At 56.3% G+C, this 17,342-nt stretch overlaps 1 protein-coding gene across 1 annotated transcript in view; it reads right to left on the bottom strand.

Annotated features, from left to right (window-relative positions):
• PREX1 (phosphatidylinositol-3,4,5-trisphosphate dependent Rac exchange factor 1) overlaps positions 1–17,342 on the bottom strand; it is a 181,394-nt gene that overhangs the window by 39,373 nt on the left and 124,679 nt on the right. Inside the window, exons 11-14 of the mRNA XM_027046734.2 lie at positions 11,986–12,086; positions 10,597–10,700; positions 10,345–10,394; positions 8,698–8,773 (exon numbers count right to left, since the gene is read on the bottom strand). Coding sequence (XP_026902535.1) covers positions 8,698–8,773; positions 10,345–10,394; positions 10,597–10,700; positions 11,986–12,086 — 331 coding nt within the window. The remainder of the gene's footprint in view (positions 1–8,697; positions 8,774–10,344; positions 10,395–10,596; positions 10,701–11,985; positions 12,087–17,342) is intronic.

Raw genomic sequence — 17,342 nt, 5'->3', positions numbered from 1 at the left:
CGTCACCCAAACAAGTTCGTGACTATTGTTAATAGTGAAACAAGAAAATTCAGAGTAGCTGGGATAAATACATTGTGTCTTGTGCCACAAACACCACAAGGGAGAGACGGAGATCTCGCGTGGCAGACCCTGTCGGTTGCCTAGCAGCAACCCTCTCCCCAACCCCACACTAGTACCGAAACCCTCACGACCGAAGCCGGCCACGCAGCCGTGAACGCCCTTGCTCCCCCGCAGCTAGACGTGGCCAGTGAGACAGGAGGAGAGGCTGTTGGTAGAAAGCTCTGGCAAAAACCCTCGGTCCCTGGCCTTCCATTTTCTTCTTCCTGCTTGGAACAAAGAGGGGACGGCTGGAGCTCCTGCAGTCCTCCTAGGCCACAATAGGACTCGGAGGACCAAAACATGCCAGGCACGGCAGGGCAGGAAGAAACACAGAGTGTGGTCCCCAAAGGTCTCGTGAGGCCACCCTGGCAGCTCCAGACCACCCAGCTCTGGGCTCCTCTCACAGCAAAGGAAAATAAAGCGCTAGTTTGTATCAGCCTCTGTAGCCGGGATCTTCGACACTAGCCCCAAAGCCCCATTCCTAACTGAACCAGCTGCAGCCAGGGAGACACCAGGGGATTCTGGAAAATCCCTCCCTCCCCGATAAAAGGGAAAGCAGCACCATCCCTCCTGTGCCCGGGACACAGTCACGAGAGGGAGCAACGCATAGGGCTACGGAGCCGACCTGTGGACACTGCGGAGGATGGCGGAACGAAGGACGGAAGGTTCCTGGCAGGTGGCATGGCTGCTACGGGGTGCGGTTATCTGCTCGGGCCACCGTCCGGCTGGGTTGTCTGTTCTTGCAAATGAAAACGCTCCTGACTGGCACAGTCCAAGTCTGGCTCATCTCAGGGCTTTCCCAAGGAGGGGACGTCCAAGCCCAAATAAGCAGGAACAGACCGTGGCCTCCTGGGCACCACCTCTGGGGCCGACTCTCCCATATGGAACATCGTCTTGCTGGGACAGCCCCACGAGGTCTTGCATCCCCCCCCACCGCCGACCCAGGCCAGGTCGAGGACACAGCGTCCGTGCAAAGCTAGAGTGATGCTCCCACCGGCCCCAGGAACATGACCCGTAGGCGGAGGAGCCCAAGGAGAGGGAAGAGCTGGCGTGGAGTCTTCCCAAGAGCTGTGCCCCGAAGACGGTGCCCGCCGCTCCTGCTCCCTAGAAGCCAGGCACTTCCGGGTGTCAGTTCTTTCTAAGGCCGGCTCCCAGGTCTCCCCCGGACTTTGTGGATGCTCCTTAACCTTCTAAGGGGCCCCTCTCCCCCCGCCCCAGCCCCGTCCTTGAGTTCACCAGAATCTGTTTCTGGTTCTCGCAAAGCAAACAATCCTGGTTTGTCAGGCGAATCGTGAGTTGTGTGGCCCGTGGGGACAAGGGAAGGGGCAAGCGGTTGGGTGACGGGCAGAGAAAACAGCACGGACGAAGGTCCAGAGGCGGGATGAAGCTTGTAGCACAAAAGGCAGCCTGGCCAACAGGGAGGGGGTGCGTGAGGTCAGCTGCATCAGGACAGAGATGTTGAGTTCCCTGCCGAATCCTAAGTGCTCAGGGAAGTAAGGCCTGGCATACAGGAGGCGCTCGAAAAAAATGTTCAGTGATTGAAGAGAGGTGCTGTCAGCAGGAGCCAAATCACGCAGAGGCCTGTAGCCAGGTCAGTGAGCTTCAAATACGTTCAGATGGCCACAGGACCCAACCACCTCTCACTTCAACGACTTCTAAAGTAAGAAGCTGTTTCGAGAGACGCTCGCCTCCACAGTCCCCTACGCCCTCCGCCAGCAGCCGAGGGGCCGGCGAGGGAGTCTCCCAGCCCAAGGAGAAATGAGCGCCAGAGGCTGCGGCTCAGACTCAGAGCCCAGGGCCCGGGGGAGGCACTGGCCTCCGTGTTTCAGTGCACGGGCTGCCCTGGACCGGCTGGAGGAAGAGAAATCTCTCCTGTGGGGACCGCAGGCCTGCGGCTGGGGAGGGCTGTGTGCACAGAGCCCGGCCAAGGGAGGTGGGCATCCCCGAGGGAGGCTGTATCCGGAGCAGCCGCCCCCCTGGCTGTGAGGGGCCAGCAGGGGAGGCCCAGCCGGGACCCAGGTGGCAAGCAGGCCCAGATCTGCAGCCTGGGCGGCCCCGGCAGGCGTCTGGAGCCCACCTGGCTTTCTGAAGCGCTCACAATCTGGGCTCCCAGCCCATCCCTGCCCCCTTCCCACGGGGCCCTGGGGTGACGCACAAGGAGGTTCCTAAAGCTAGAACAACAGCAGGATTCTGACGCCAACCCCCCCCCCCCCCGGACACCTGAAAAGAAAGCCCCTTACCCCACATGCCGCCAAGCTGTGGGAAAACCTCAAGTCGCTGCTTTCTCCCCTCCCAGAGGAAGGCACAGGCACACACAGGCCTGGGCCACTGCACCGCCATGCCGCCCTCGTCTCCCCCACCTGCCCACTAGCCCCCGTGCTGGGGCTCCAGCGACACTGGCCTCCCTTCTAGTCCTTCACAAACTACACGTGCCCCCACCCCAGGGCCTTTGCACTGGCTCCATCCGCCCCCTGGCATGCCCTGCCCCGGCTTTTTAGGTCTCAGCACCCGAGTCATCTCCTCAGAGTGGTCCTCCTGTTCCTCAGAGGACCCCCTAAAGTAGTTCCCCACCCTCCACCACCCATCCTCTCAACAAATATTCATCCTGTTACATGCTCATGACCTTGTAGCACACCTGTGCTGCACCTGTCACCGTGGGAAACAAACATCCCTTCAGGGCACTGCTCTCGGGGGAGAGTCAGCACCCACTGTCCCCTGTCCTTGGGCTTCTCCAAATAAGTGAACATGGTTTAAGGTCTGTCTCTCACTAGAACGTCAGCTACACGTGACAGCAACAGTGCTCGTCAGGGTTACCCATCTCCCCCACAGCACCTAGCACTTAGTGGGCCACAAGCAATCTCTATCGGAGGGGAGGGGAGGGGAGGGGAGGGGAGGGGAGGAGAGGAGAGGAGAGGACAAGGACAAGGACAAGGACAAGGAAAGGAAAGACATGGAAACTGATCCCGAACTCCCCTCCACCTGCCTCAGTTTCTGTATCTCTAAAATGGGGGAAACAATAGTGTCCGCACCCCACAGAGTTCTTATGAGAATTAAATGAGATGCTTCATGTGACACTCAGGGCCCAACACCTGGCGTGCAGGGGGCAGTTGATAAACGTTAGCTATTCTTGCTCAGTGATCTCCCATCGGAGAGCCACCTGGGATGAAGGGGGCAGAGCAGGGCAGTAGAAGGGACACTGGGCGCAACTTACACAGGGCTTCGGAAGGCTCCTTGCCCGTGAACCGTGAAACCCCATGACAATGCCCGAGGATGCTTCTCACTGACCCACAGCGTGCCAGGCACTGCACGGTCTCACTCCATCTTGACTGTCAACCCAGAGGCAATCACTCTTGTCATGAATCCCATTTAACAGATGAAGAGATTGAGGCACGGCCGGGCTTGTACTTGCCCTAGGTTACACCATGAGAAAGAAATCTTCTCAGAGCTGGACCCTCCCCCCGCCGTCACGTTACAGATAAGAAAACTGAGGCTCTAAGAGGACAAGTTAGTAGTTGCCCAGGGTTGTGGCCAGGGGCTCCTGTCACGTCCCCATCTATGCTTTTTTGCCCCTCTGCCGGTACCTCGAGCCACCGGCCTGGCCCCTTTCCCCTCCCTGCTGAAAACCCTACACCATCAGCACTCACCATCTGCCTGATTGTGGGGGTGAGTGTGGCGGGCGCTCCATGGAACATTTCTGCCAAGCCACCCTCAGGTGCTGCCCTCCTGCACCTGGCTCCTGGCCCTTCTGCCCTAGCCCACTGACCCCCTTCCCTCCACCTGACGGCCGCAGCCCGGGGCATCCTCGAGCCCAGGCAGCAGAGACCGAAAACCATGCAGCAGAGAGGTGCAGAATACAAGATCTGGACCTGCTTTCCCAGGTTTACCTCCCTACGTGGCCCTGGCCGTGACTATGGGAAGCTTCACTTCGTCACTGGCATTTTTTAATTCTCAGATTTGCCCTCGGTTTTCCAAGGCCTCTGCCACCCCTGGGCAGTGCTCCCTGCACAGACTGCCCAGTAATCAATACAGAAGCCTATTCCTACCATTATTTTCATTATTACCTATTATTTAGTATCAAGGCATCATAACAGCCCCCCCCCCACACACACAATTCTATAAGAGTGATACACTTCTGTGTGTCCTGAGGCAAGTTACATAGCTTAAGCCTCAGTTTCCTCATCAGTAAAATGGGAATAGTAACTGTTTTCTCAGGCTGTTCTGAGGATTAAATGAGATAATGCCCAGAGATGATTGGAACGGACACAGGGCCCAGCTTGTCTACTGAAGGGCTAATAACCCCCTTACCTTCAGACTTCAAAGAACTGACTTGTCCCAGCAGTGGGTAGGGGGCCCCTCTCCCAGCCCCAAAGAATGAATTCTGAGGAATTCTAAGCCACTCTCACCAATCCCTGTCCTCTTCCCCAGGGAATGGTTTAGGGGTACACATAGGTCCCATCTGGCCAAAGAGACCTAAGAGGAAGATGACTGGGGAGAGATGGGGACTGGGGGAAGTGTCCTCAAACAGAGTGAGAACCCTCTCCCCAACTGCTCCTGCCGCCTGCCTTTGGCTGCAGGTCTACACAGATGTGATGCCTGGAGCTGTGGCAGCCATCGTAGGATTAGGGGGCAACTGGCAAGAAGACAGGAAAACAGAAAGACAGGAGGAGCCTGAGTGCAAATGGCATTTCGAGCTCTAGGACCATGAACCCGGGACACCTCATTCTGTGAGAGGAAAAGGTGTTTACTGTCTACATCAGAGTTCCTATCATATGCAGCAAAAGCATTTCTGGCTGATCCAATGGGTTGCCATGAACATTTCATTTCAAGGAGCAGAATGATCTAAAAGTTCGAAATGAAGATGTGTTCAAAGCAAAATTACCCTCCTGAGCTACACAATTACGGGTTTCCTCCTTGAATTTCCTGCAAAGGTACAAGGTAGGAATAACTCTTGAAATCAAGGCTCGCGGTAACTAGTCCTCAAGGTCACATCCTTATCACCAACCTCTCCCCCACGGCCACCCACACACATGCCCTCCTGCCCCTTTCCCGGGGCCACATGCCCGCTGCCTTTCAGTCGGCCTCCTGCGTCAGCTCTGTGTCCCCAGACCAGGCCGAGCCACGGGAGGTCTGCTGAAGTAGACAGACACGTTTACGGTCAACTGAGACCCTCATTCCTCCATCCTTCTCCTGCCTCCACGTCCAACAAGACGCTGGTTGGGGGGCGGGAGGGGGGGGGTGCGGGAAGGTCCCCAGGACCAACTAGCAATGACTCAGGCTACTCCAGGGCACCTTGGGCCAGGACCACGGCCTCTCTGACAGCACTGGCCGTGAGCACAACCTCCCCGTGCCTGATGCCAAGCTGGTCCTTCTCCAGGCCAGAGTGCTCTGGGATGCCGTCCTGAGCCTCCCCCGCTTGGCCTAGGACCTGGGGGTCTGGGAGACTCCTGTCTCTCGCCTCCCACACCCCATCCACCCATCAGCAAACTCCGTTAGGTCTACTTCTAAAAACTCTACAATCTGATGTCTCCCACCTTCCTCGCGGCCACCCAGCTCTCAGCCACCTTGTCCCCCGCCTGGAGTCCTGAAGCCACCTTCTCCCCAGGCTCCCTCTGCCGGCCTCAGCCCCCTCACGGCCCATGCTCCACAGAGGGATCTTACCCTCGCCAAAGTCAGTGCTATCCCTTCTGTGCTCAGAGCCCGAAGTGGTGGGAACCCTCCCAGAGCCCTCCCCAGCACCCCCCGTGCCTTCCGTTCACACCCCCCACCGCCCTCAGACACACCAAGCTCACCCCGCTTGGAGCCTCCAAGCTGCTATCTCCCCAGAAGGCTCCACCCCCAGGCGTCCCCCTGGCTTGTTCCCCACCCCCCTCAGGTCTCTGTTCAAGTGTCCCTACTCAACACAGCCTTCTAGGTCCACCATGAGAACTGTACTGCCCCCACCCCTGTGAAGAGTAAATGCCCCCCACCACGGCCCCCACACACTCTACCCCCCAGCCCCCAGCTAACACAGACGTATTTCATTCTCGTTTTATTGATCAAGTGTCTGCCCTAGCCCTCACCAGAATTTGAGACCCATGAGGCCAGCGACTTTTGTCTATCGCTGCTGTGTCCCCAGAACCCAAACCAGTGCCTGGTACCCAGTAGGTGCTCAAAAGAGAAAAGAGATGAACTAATGAGCACTCTCATTGAATTTCTCTACACCCTCTCCTGACTTCTCATTTTAAATCCTGACAAAGCAGACAAGGAACAGAGTAACTGCAGTGCAGAGGCCAGCTGAGCGCCTGGCATGCCAGTTCGGCCCCTTCATCCACCTGCCCCCGCTGGGAAGTCCTGTGGGCACCCCAAAGGCGGCGCCTTCCCGCTCCAGAGAACGCTCCGTTTCCCCAGGCACGCAGGGGTTCCTCTGCCTGATTCTCATCACTGCACATGGTGCTTCCAGCCACCGACGCACTGGAGCCCCAGGACGCATCCCTGCTTCTCATCCTACCCCTCATCAGTGCGTCCTGCGCGCCCCATCTCCAAACATTTCTCAGACCCGCTGACCTGTCACCATCTCAGTGCCCCACCTCCCTCCCAACCCGGGCCTGGGCTCCGCCGCTCAGGGCAAAGTCCACATCATGCTTGGAAACCAATACTCAGCCGTGGGCCCCCCGTGGAGCTCGGGAAACAGGAGGGCCCAGAACGGCCAAGGCGGTGAGAAGCGGCTGTTTCAGAGAACCCGAACCCAGGCGGGTCTGCAGCAAAGGGCCTAAACCACAGAAGAAACTGCCCTGGTGGGGGCCCCACGGACCTGCCCATCCCCCTCCCCTCCTCGCTGGCTGTTTCCTGGTCTTATCATTCCTGCGCCCCCAAATCCCTCCGCACTTTCCTCAGCCTTCCACACCGCATGTAATTTGGAGCCTCCTTGAATCCCCTGTGCAGGAGACGAGCAGTGATAGTAAGAGTCACATTTACTGAGCAGTTAACTCTGGGCCAGGGGCCATTCTAAGCGCTTGACATGATTAACTCACTGAATCCTCAAAATTATCTGACGCGGAAGGTACTGTTTTTTGCCTCACTTTACAGGTGTGGAGACTGAGGCACAGAGAGGCGAAGAGCCTCGTCCAAGATCACTCGGCGAGGCAGACGCCGAGCTGGCATCTTCCCCAGGTCCGTCTGGCTCTAACCGAAGCACGTGCTGGTTTCGTGGGGTCCCGAGGGAGGGGAGTGTGACACAAGGGTGAGGTGCTCTGCCCTCTCCAGATGTGCAAAACCGAATTCAGATCCAGGGCTGTTTCACGACCTCCCGGGTCTTAGAGTCCCACAGCACGGCGAACATATTAAAACGCACCTCCTACATTAAATATGCCGTTCTGGCCTGAAAACATTTCTTCAAGGATTTTTCCTAAACTCGCTTTTGAGGTTATTTGGGGCCAAGAAACATTTACTTTACAGACTGGCTACGATCTCCAGGCAATCATGAGGGATAGTGTGACATGAGAAAATCCCGCCAGCACATTATTTCCAAATGCAATGAGGCTTTTCCGAATGCTAAATTTAACAATTAGGGAGGCTGACAGAAAGCTGCGCTCTGTACGCGTTTAAACATTTATCCGTTTTGATTTCACACTTGTCTCCTCGTCTTTGGAGCCAACGCGTTCTGTCTCCACAGATCCCAAGTGAACATTCCCGCGAGCTCCCTGCAAAGTTCGCAGGACCGAGGTCCGACAAGCGGGTCAGGCAGGCGCATCCCAGTCCCAGCTCTGCCGCGACCTTGAACCAAGTGCTTGGCCTCCCCGAGGCCTAGTTCCCCCGTCTGTACATGGGCTGGAAGACCCAAGGGGAAAGTGCACACAGCCCGGCCAGGGCCTGGCCCAGAGGGAGCGCCCCTGTCCCTGCAGGAGCCAGAAGGGACAGGAGGCGGGCAGAAGGAAGTGTCTGTGGCAGCTCGGTGGGGCCAACACCTCTGGGAAGTTGAGTGACGCTGCTGGGTGGATTCTCCAAGCCTCTGCCCAGCCCCCGCCCCCCTGGGAACTTGTGTCAAAGGAGCAACTCGGCAGGTTCCACATGGAGGCTCCGATTTGGTGCTTCAGCAGGAGACCAGCCTGCCCCAGCTCAGCCGGGACGGTCCCGGACAGCAGAATGGAATATTGTTCGGCCCTTGCGAAGGAAGGAGATGCCGAGGTGGCGAGCCCGAGGGCGTTACGCACAGTGCGATACGTCAGCGGCGGGAGGTCAAAGGCTGTGTGATGCCAACCACACAGGGCACGAGGTGCCACCTCCCAGAGAAAGCAGAAGTGTGCCTGCCGGGGGCTGCGGGGAGTGGGGCGCTGCTGTTTACCGGGGGACAGAGTTTCAGTTCTTCAGGATGAAAAGAGCTCAGGAGGGGGAGGGGGTGACGGTGCAGCGAGGTCAGTGGACTTGACGTCACGCGTCATGCACCGAAACACGGTTAAGATCGTAAGCGTTACGTGGATTTTTACCAAGAGTGAAAAATATTGGAAATTTGTTTAAAAAAAAAAAAAAAGCCCCAAAACCTGAGAGGCCCGTATCCCGGTCAGCCCCCCAGTCCCGGGCAGAGCGAGAAGGCTGCTCGCACAGGCCGGGGGGACCTCTCACCTGAGCCAGCAGCCAGTCGACCAGCTTGCTCCCCGGCAGCACTGACTTGTACGTCTTCAGGTGGTAATCGCGGTCTCTGTGGGGGGAGGAAGGGCATGTGAGCAGATGGGGGGAGGGCGGCGGGCACAGAGGTGGGCATCAGGCTGCCCGGTTCTCTCCCAAAGCAAATGCTCTGACCTGTGTGGCATCTAAATTCCTGCCGAGTCCTGGAACCAAGGGCTGCGCTAACCTTGCAGTCAGACCGGTGATTTCTGACTTCAAAGCCGGCAGACCGGAGCTCATGTGGCCAGCCATGCTGAGGCTGGTAAGAGTCTGGCTGGGGAGTTTCTCTCGGACTTTTAGGAACTGGGGAGCCCAGCGGGCCACACGCACAGTAAATGCTGGCCCCGCCACTTCCTCCTCTGGGGGCTGATGGACGGAGCGGGGGCTTGTGCTGGCCGAGGCTGGGCCAAGGAGGCAGGGGCAGGTCTACAGAGGCAAGCGGTTCCCAGGGCCTGACCCCCAAAGAGGCCAGCAAATGCTGGATCTTCTCTGCTCCTCTAAGAGTAGACAAGAGCCGTCAGGACAGGGGGCAGAGGAATCTGCAGCTGGGGAAGAGCTAGGTTACCCTCTCTGTCCCTTCATCCATAACCATAAGCCTCACAATAAAGAAAATAACCAATCGCTGGCACTTATACGGCCCTCACTGTGTGCAGCCGCCATTCAAGTTTAATCCCTGTAGCAACTCAAGGGGTGTGAGCCGCTCTTATGCCCATTTCACAGAGGGCAAAATCAGAGGCCAAAGAGGTTAATTACCTTTCAATATTCACTTGACACACATTTACAGAGTGTTACTTTGCCCCTGACCTGCACTCTCCAATATGCAGCCACTTGTCAACCGATGCATATTAAATCAAACTTAAAATTATATTCCTCCACCTAAAGGGTTTGAAAGCCACACAGGACTCACGGCCACAGTATTGGACAGCGCAGACCTAGAACACGGCTATCTTTGTGGAAAGGGCTACAGGACAGCACCACTCTAGGCGCTGGTCAAGGGTCTGGGGACACAGCAGTGAGCAAACTCCCTGCCCTTGGTGAATTTACAATCCAGTGGGGAAGAAAGCAAACTGATAAAAAAAATAACATAATACGTCAACTACTAACGAGTTTCAAGAAGAAAACCAACGTGAAGTCAAGAGGACAGTGCATGCCAGAGATGCTTTAGAAAGGTGGGCAGGGAAGGCCCCTCTGATTTGGACACCTTTGAAGGAAGTGAGGAAGTCAATATGCAAATAGGTAAGGGAACAGCATTCCAGGCAGAGGGAACAGCAAGTGCAAAGGCTGAGGTGAATCTATTATCCCCATTCCACAGAGGAGAAAGTTGAGGCACCAAAAGGTTAAGGACCTCCGCCCAAAGTCACACAACTGAAAACTAGCAGCTAAGATTCAAACTCACTCCAGAACTGACACCCTTCACCACCACCCTGCAGCGTCTCCCACAGATTAACTCACTTAACCCTAAGGACGAATGTATAGGGTAGATGCAATTATTAGCCCCATTTGATGGAGAAGGAGACTGACGCCCAGAGAGGTTAAGTTACCAGCCCAAGGGCACGGAGCTGAGAAGAGGCAGACATGCCACTGGGTTTGGAGAGAGTAACTTACTTGATCACGGGGGCGTAGAGGCTGTGAAGGCGGCAGTAAAGCCTCACACCCTGAAAGAGAAAAGGGGGGGGGGGGTGGAGTCTGGGATCAGGCCACATCCCGCAGGGGCCTCCAAACCCAGGCTACTCGGAGAGATGGCTCCCAGGACAGAGCAGGCAGGTGGGGGAGGGGGGAAAGCACAGGCCACTGGGGCCCACGCCTGCTCGGCAGTGACCGTGGGGTCCGGGTCATGGGGTGGGGCAGAGTCCCTACCTTGGACATGATGTCCTCCAGTTCACTCCGGGCCTTGTAGGTGCCGTCATCATAGCGGAAGCGGTACATCACCTGCTCGTTCTTGAACTGGTGCTTGTCAGAGACTGGAGGGACCCAAAGGGCCAGTGAGGTCGGACCCAGGGCCCACCATCATCACCCAACGCCACCGCCACCCTCACTCGGCAAGGCTCTGTGCCACGTCAATTTCACTGAGCCCCTGCCCTCACTCTTCCGTGAAAACCAGGTTCCCTTGCTCCGTTTGGGGCCCTGCTGGCCGACCCTGCTGCCCTGGGCCAGGGCAGCCGCGGGTCTCCTGAGAGGTCCCGAAATGCCCTAGATCCAGCCTGTGTTGGGACCATCTGGCCCAGCACCTCCTGGGTGTAGGTCGCCAAAGCAGGCATTGGGACAGAGGGTGCCGGGGTGCGAGACCACAGTCAGGCCTATGCAATGGCCTCAGGTCACCCTTGATGCTTCTGTCACTCCCCACTCTTGGGGGCTCTTCCTTCAAAGCATGAACAGTCTGACTCCTCACTCCACCCTGGTCCAAGCCACTGTCATCTCCCGTCTGAGCATCACGGCCCCTCACTGGGCGCCCTGCCGCCGTTCCAGGCATACAGCGGACAGGAGGGTCCTGCTCCGCTCAGAACTCAGCAGCTCCCCGCCTCGCTCCGAGGAAAAGCCAAAGCCTCATGGGGTCCTGGGCCCCACACCCTAAACACCACCCCGGTCGTGCCCGCCAACCACATCTCCTAACGCTGTCCACACCACTCCGTGGCAGTCCTGGCCACCTTGCAGCTCCCTGCACACACTGCTTGTTCTGCCCGGGACTCAGCACTGGCTGCTCCCCCGGCCTAGAACCCCGACGCCACCCGGCCCTGCGCTCTCCCAGGGCACCTTCACAGAGAGACCTTCCAAACCCCTATTGAGAATGGAACACCACCCCCTTATCTCTCTCCCCCAACCCGGCACTGATCACCGTCTGTACACACACACTTCCCCTTCTGACTAGAATGCCAGCCCATGAAGACGAGAGTTTTCATCTGTCCTGTTCGCTGCTATGTGGACAGTGCCCGGCACATGACAGGCACTCAATAAATATTTGCTGAATGACTAAAGCATAAACGGCTCTTGCCTGTTTTGAAGGGACAAACAGACAATTCTCCCCCGCCCTTAATTTTTCAAAGTGTCTCTGCTTTGCTGGTGTCCTAGGTAAGTGCAAGGCTTCCAGCCCCGTGGGCAGATCTGTAAGGGCATCTATGTTCTGAGGCTACAATGTGCCCAGGAAACAGGGCGATTGCACAGAAGTGTAGCAGTAGCCGCTGAGTTAGGGGAAGCCCAGCACTGACCTATGCCCACTCCTGGGCCCACCAGGCCCCAGCCCCCACTCACCATGGTGGATTATACCATTCTCCAACAGGGCCTGGCCCAAGTTGACTCCTTCTTCCGTCTTGCTGATTTCACCAATTTCCAGAAGCCAGGCCACAAACTCACTGCCGGGAATATAAGAAGCAGTTGAGAGAACTTCCCTAGTCTTGGGAACACGGGAACCAACGCTGAACGGGCCTGGCCCCACCCACTCCCAGGAATGACAGCCAGAACGTCCCACAGGAAAGCAAAGCCCGGGAGCCTACAGTTCCGGGGGTTGTGCTGAGGCCTTGTGCTTCTCCCCAGGACCAATGGCAGAGTGGTGGGTGTGACCAGACCCCAGGCCCTGACTCGGGTGCACTGGGGGGAAGGATGGATGAGTGGATGGGCAGGAGGGAGGGAGGGAAGGGGGATGGGTGGGCGGGTGGATGGATAGACGGATGGATGGACGGATGGACAAAAGGGAAGGAAGAAGATGGATGGATGGATGGATGGATGGATGGGAGGGAGGGAGGGAGGAAGGAAGATAGATGGGTGGATGGATGGGTGGGAAGGAGGCAAGGAGGGAAGGAAGGAGGAAGGGAGGAAGGAAGGGAGGAAAGATGGATGGATGGGAAGGAGGGAGGGAGAATGAGTGGGTGGGTGAGTGGATGGATGGATGGATGGATGGATGGGAAAGAGGGAGAGAGAATGAGTGGGTGGATGGATGGACAGATGGATGGGAAAGAGGGAGAGAGAATGAGTGGGTGGATGGATGGATGGGAAAGAGGGAGGGAGAATGGGTGGGTGGGTGAGTGGATGGACACAAAAGTGGGGAGGTAAATGATGGAAAGTGAGCAGATGAATGGATGATCTGACAGACCAATCAGCAGGTAGCTGGAAAGACCAGTGGGTAGGTAGGTAGTGGGGAGCATGAGGGAATGGACAGATGCTAAGTGGAGACAGAACCAGGCAGACGGGTGAGGGAATGGATGATGGATGTCAACACGGACAGATAAGCAGAAGGAATGAAGAAACAAAGAGGAAGAAATAAGAGCCCAGAAAGATGACTGTGGAGAGCCAAGAGAGCTCATGGCAATCAGATCATGTCATTCTCCTGGTCAAACCCTCCAGTGGGCTTCCCCATTGCTCTCAGAAAAAGATCCAAACTCTGCCTGCACGATGACAGGGCCCCACGTGAACCGCTCGTCCTCCTGGTCTCCTCTCCTATACCTTTCACTTATGTTTCAGCCACACCCACCATCTTCTGCTTCTTAGATCAGACTCCTGCCTACCTCGGGGCCTTTGCACTTACTGTTCCCTCTGCCTGGAAATGCCCTCCCCCAGCTCTTCGTGTTAAGTCCTTCCTTCTCACCACAAGCAGTTCCTCACACAAGCCTCACGGCTCTCAGTTTTGCTTCGTCTTTAGCACTTATCCTTGTCTGGAGTCGTACGGTTACAGATTTACATACACGTGTTACCGGCCGTCTCCCCCACCAGAAGGCAATCCCCACATTGTCAGGGATTTTTGTCGGTCTTATTCACAGCCCTACCCCCAGACCTAGAGGAGGGTCTATAGCACAGTAGAGCCCAATAATCATTTCCTGAACAAACGAAGGAATGAACCATCAAACAAGAAGGAACGTCCTGGGATCAGCAGGAAGGTCTCGGGGAGAGAAGTGCTCACAAGCCAGAGGAAATCAAGAGATCCAACGTGACTGCCCGGTGGGGCAGAGGCTCAGCCGGACCCCAGGGCCTGGCTCTCGGGGGTGTGCTCAGGCTCAGTGCAGAGCTCAACCCACCAGAGTCAGCAGGAAAAGGGAGAGCCGGCCACAGGGCCGTTTCCACTGAGGCAATCTGTGTTCAATGAGAGCAGGTGGCAGCTGGCCAGAGAGCAGCGATCTCCTGCTTATCGAAACCAGCTGTCCCGCCTCCAATTACAGGGCCAGAGGGGGCAGGACTATTTTTAGCCTCCCGGTGTTTGGCTGAGCGAAGCCTGCCTGTGGTGAGTGCTGAGGCATTCAGAGAGCCCCGGGTGCAGGCCAAGGTGGGGGAGCACAGAAGAAATGGACCTATTCTGTGGGGCAGGAGCCCCAGGTGGGGAAGAGACTGTTCTGGGCTCTCCACCCCCAGTTCCGCTCTCAAGGCCCCAAAAATCAGCGACAGGGAGAAAGCTGCCAGCAGCTGAGGGAGGCGAGCAGATGTTGAGTGCCCACTCTCGGAAGCTGGGGACTCGGCACCCGGCTGCCTACCAGCTGTCCCATCGGGGGCCGCCTCTGGCACCGACCGGCAGCCCTGCGGCCAGACGGGGGACAGGAAGTGGCCCAGTGTCTTCTGCTAGGGCGGAGGAAGGCGGCCCAGAGAAGAACAACCATGACCCACGATTCCGCCCCACACGGAGTCTTACCCCTTTTAGAGCATCAGGGAAGGTTCACAGCTTGCTGGGCCAATTTGGGCGAGCCACTGTTCCTCTGTGGGCCTCAGCAGGGTCTATCAGGGCCTCTAGGGCAAGTGGGTCACTCGGGGCCCTTCTGGATTCAACAGGTCAACTGTCACATCATATGAAACGTCAAGCTGGGACCCAGTGTGCACAACCACATAAAACTCCTCTCTAGCACAGGAACCTCAAGCTCTTGGAAATGAACAGAAGGGGCCAGGGTGCGGCAACGCTAAACCAGCCGCCCCTCAGTGCAGCTGACCGTGGCCACATGGGAAGACTAGAGTATCTTACTTTTCCAAAAGAAGCCGGAAATGCGGCATTTCCTGTGAAATCTCCCAACTGTTAAATGTTGATTTATAATCCAAAATTTCCTGAAAGCACCATGTGGCCCATGTAAAACACACGCACAGACTGCGCTGGGTCAGTGGGGAGCCACCTGCCTCCAGTGAGGTGCAAGGAAAGGTGTTCTAGGCAGGGGGGGATCAGCACAGAGAAAAGCCCCAAGTGAGAAGGTCAGGAAACCAGCGATCTGCCAGTTGCTGGAAGTTGGGTACAAAGAGCGGCAAGTTCCAGCCTTTCAGGAAGATGTTACTCGGGGCACTGAGTTGGGGACACAGAAAGCAGGTCAGCCTAGGCTGGCGGGGAGTCCGGGATCCAGGCAATGGGCAGTAGCTGCGTTAGCGCGTACCCAGCTTCACCGCTCCTTCCTGGCCCCCAGAATCACCACCACGCGTCAAGCCCAATGCGAGGCGCAGGGATCCACTGTTGTGTCTCTGCTGTCTCCCTGGGACAGTCCCCTGGCTGAGGCTCCAAGCACCACTCACCGCCCAGTACAGCAATCCCCTTGTTCTCTCCGGTCTCCTCCATGAGGGCAGGGACTGGCGGGGTGGGGGAGGGGGTTATATTCAGCCCTGTGACTCCACTGCCTGAAGGAGCTTCCTACAGCCATGTCTGTTACCCACAGCTACCCTGCACCTGTGCATCCAGGTTAGGTGAGACAATGAGGCCTCTTCCACCTCAGAGCTTCTATTCCAGCAGACATCACTGAATGAATGATACCTAACCTCTGACAAGAGGGAAACCAAAGGCATTCTTCTTCTTGCAGGAAGCCTTCCCTGACTGCCTCTACCAAACACACCATTATTCTTGTCCCCGGAGCTCTTAGAGCTCTGACAGTGCCCTCATCCAGAGCCTGTGTGATGAGCTCATTCTTCATCCCACTCTTCTGCTTAGGCTCTTTGAAAATGGCTTCCCAGAGCACCTAGAACAAACCCTGAGCCCCCATCCCCCCTTACCTGCCTAATACGGCCCCTGCCAACCCCTGCGGCCTCATCTCCCGCTCCTCGGCCACCCACTGCCTCTAGCCACACTGGCCTGGCGGATCCTCAACTACCCAAGGCTCGCTCCAGCCTTGGGGCTTCTGCACCTGCTGTTCCCTCTGCCAAGAATGCTGTTCCCCGAGATCGCCTCATGACTGACTCTTGCTTGACATCTAGAGCTTGGTTAAAATGTCTACTCCCCTGAGAGGCTTTTCCTGAACACCCTGGCTGAAACAGTACCCCATTTCCTCACCTCCTTACATCAGCCTACTCATTTCTTACAGTACCCATCAACTAGGGGCACCTGTGTGCCTCAGTCGGTTGAGCGTCCAACTCTTGATTTCAGCTCAGGTCATGATCTCAGGGTTTGTGGGATCGAGCCCCGAGCTGGGCTCTGCACTGACAGCGTGGAGCCTGCTTGGGATTCTCTCTCTCTACCCCTCCCCGACTCACACATGTGCTCGCTCTCAATCACTCTCTCCAAATAAACTTTTAAATTAAAAAAATCCATCAACTCGCTGAGATCCCTTCTTTACTGGTGTTCGTCTACTTGTCTATTTTCTGATCTCCCCACTGGACAGTCATTTCCACGAAGGCAGGGGTCTGTCTGTCCTGTTCACTGTTGGCACATAGTAAGGGCTCAGTAAACACTGAACGAATGGCAGGAATGAATGAATGAACCGATTCAGTCGGCCCAACTGACCTGAGGCTCCTAGAGGGCAAATCATGTTCCTCCCATGATGCCTCCACACAAATATACAGAGTTTCTTCCTTGATTTTCATCATGAGTTTTGTCTCTTCCAGGGCAGAAACAGGCCACTCCAATACCCTTAGCAGCACAATTATGAGACGCCACATTGCATTTTCTCACTGCAGCCTCTGACGATGCTATGAGGCATATTTTATTATTTCTCATCAATGAATCATCGACTGAAGCTCAGAGAGGTTAAGAGACTTGCCCAAAGTCACAAAGCTAGAAGGTGGGGGAACCAGGGCTTAAGTCCAAGTCTGACTCAAAGCCCAACCCTCAGAGGTTATAAAGATAAGTCGGACCCTTTTTGTATTCATGGATTCCCCATCTAAGTAGTACAGGTGGATATGGAGAAAGTAGCTACAAGGAAAAATGAAATGTGCTGACCAGAGGTAAAAATGGATACGTGCAGCAGAACGTGGTGGGAGAGAGTCCTGGGTTCAAATCCCAGCCCCCAACTTGTGCAGGACCTCTTCCCTCTCTGTGCCTCAATTCTCTTACCCTTAAAATGGGGATAATGGTAGTGTCCTGCCTCATAGTGTTGTATGCGGGTTAAAAGGCACGGCCACGTGCCAGTGCCTGGAGCAGAGAAACGTTTGATAATTATGTCTCTGTGGCTATAGGTTCCTTCCACCCGAGGGGACCCAGGACGCTCCTGCAGAAGAAGACTTGGGAGCTGAGCCCTGGTGGGAAAGGAGGAAGGTCACGAGCCCTGGCGCTGGGCACAGAGCAAACCTCTGCGGGGAGAAGAGTTTCATTAGAAAAGTCTTCTGCAGGAAGTCTGGTCCTTAAGGCCCTGGTGATTATAGAACAAGCCTCAATCCTGGCCCTGTTTCAAATGGGCGGTAAAAGAAATCTCCCCTAATCCTTCCTGAGGACACAGAACAGTCCA

The sequence above is a fragment of the Acinonyx jubatus genome, chromosome A3 (genome assembly GCF_027475565.1).
Source record: "Acinonyx jubatus isolate Ajub_Pintada_27869175 chromosome A3, VMU_Ajub_asm_v1.0, whole genome shotgun sequence".
Taxonomy (NCBI): Eukaryota; Metazoa; Chordata; class Mammalia; order Carnivora; family Felidae; genus Acinonyx; species Acinonyx jubatus.
This window is presented reverse-complemented; position numbering and strand designations above follow the sequence as displayed.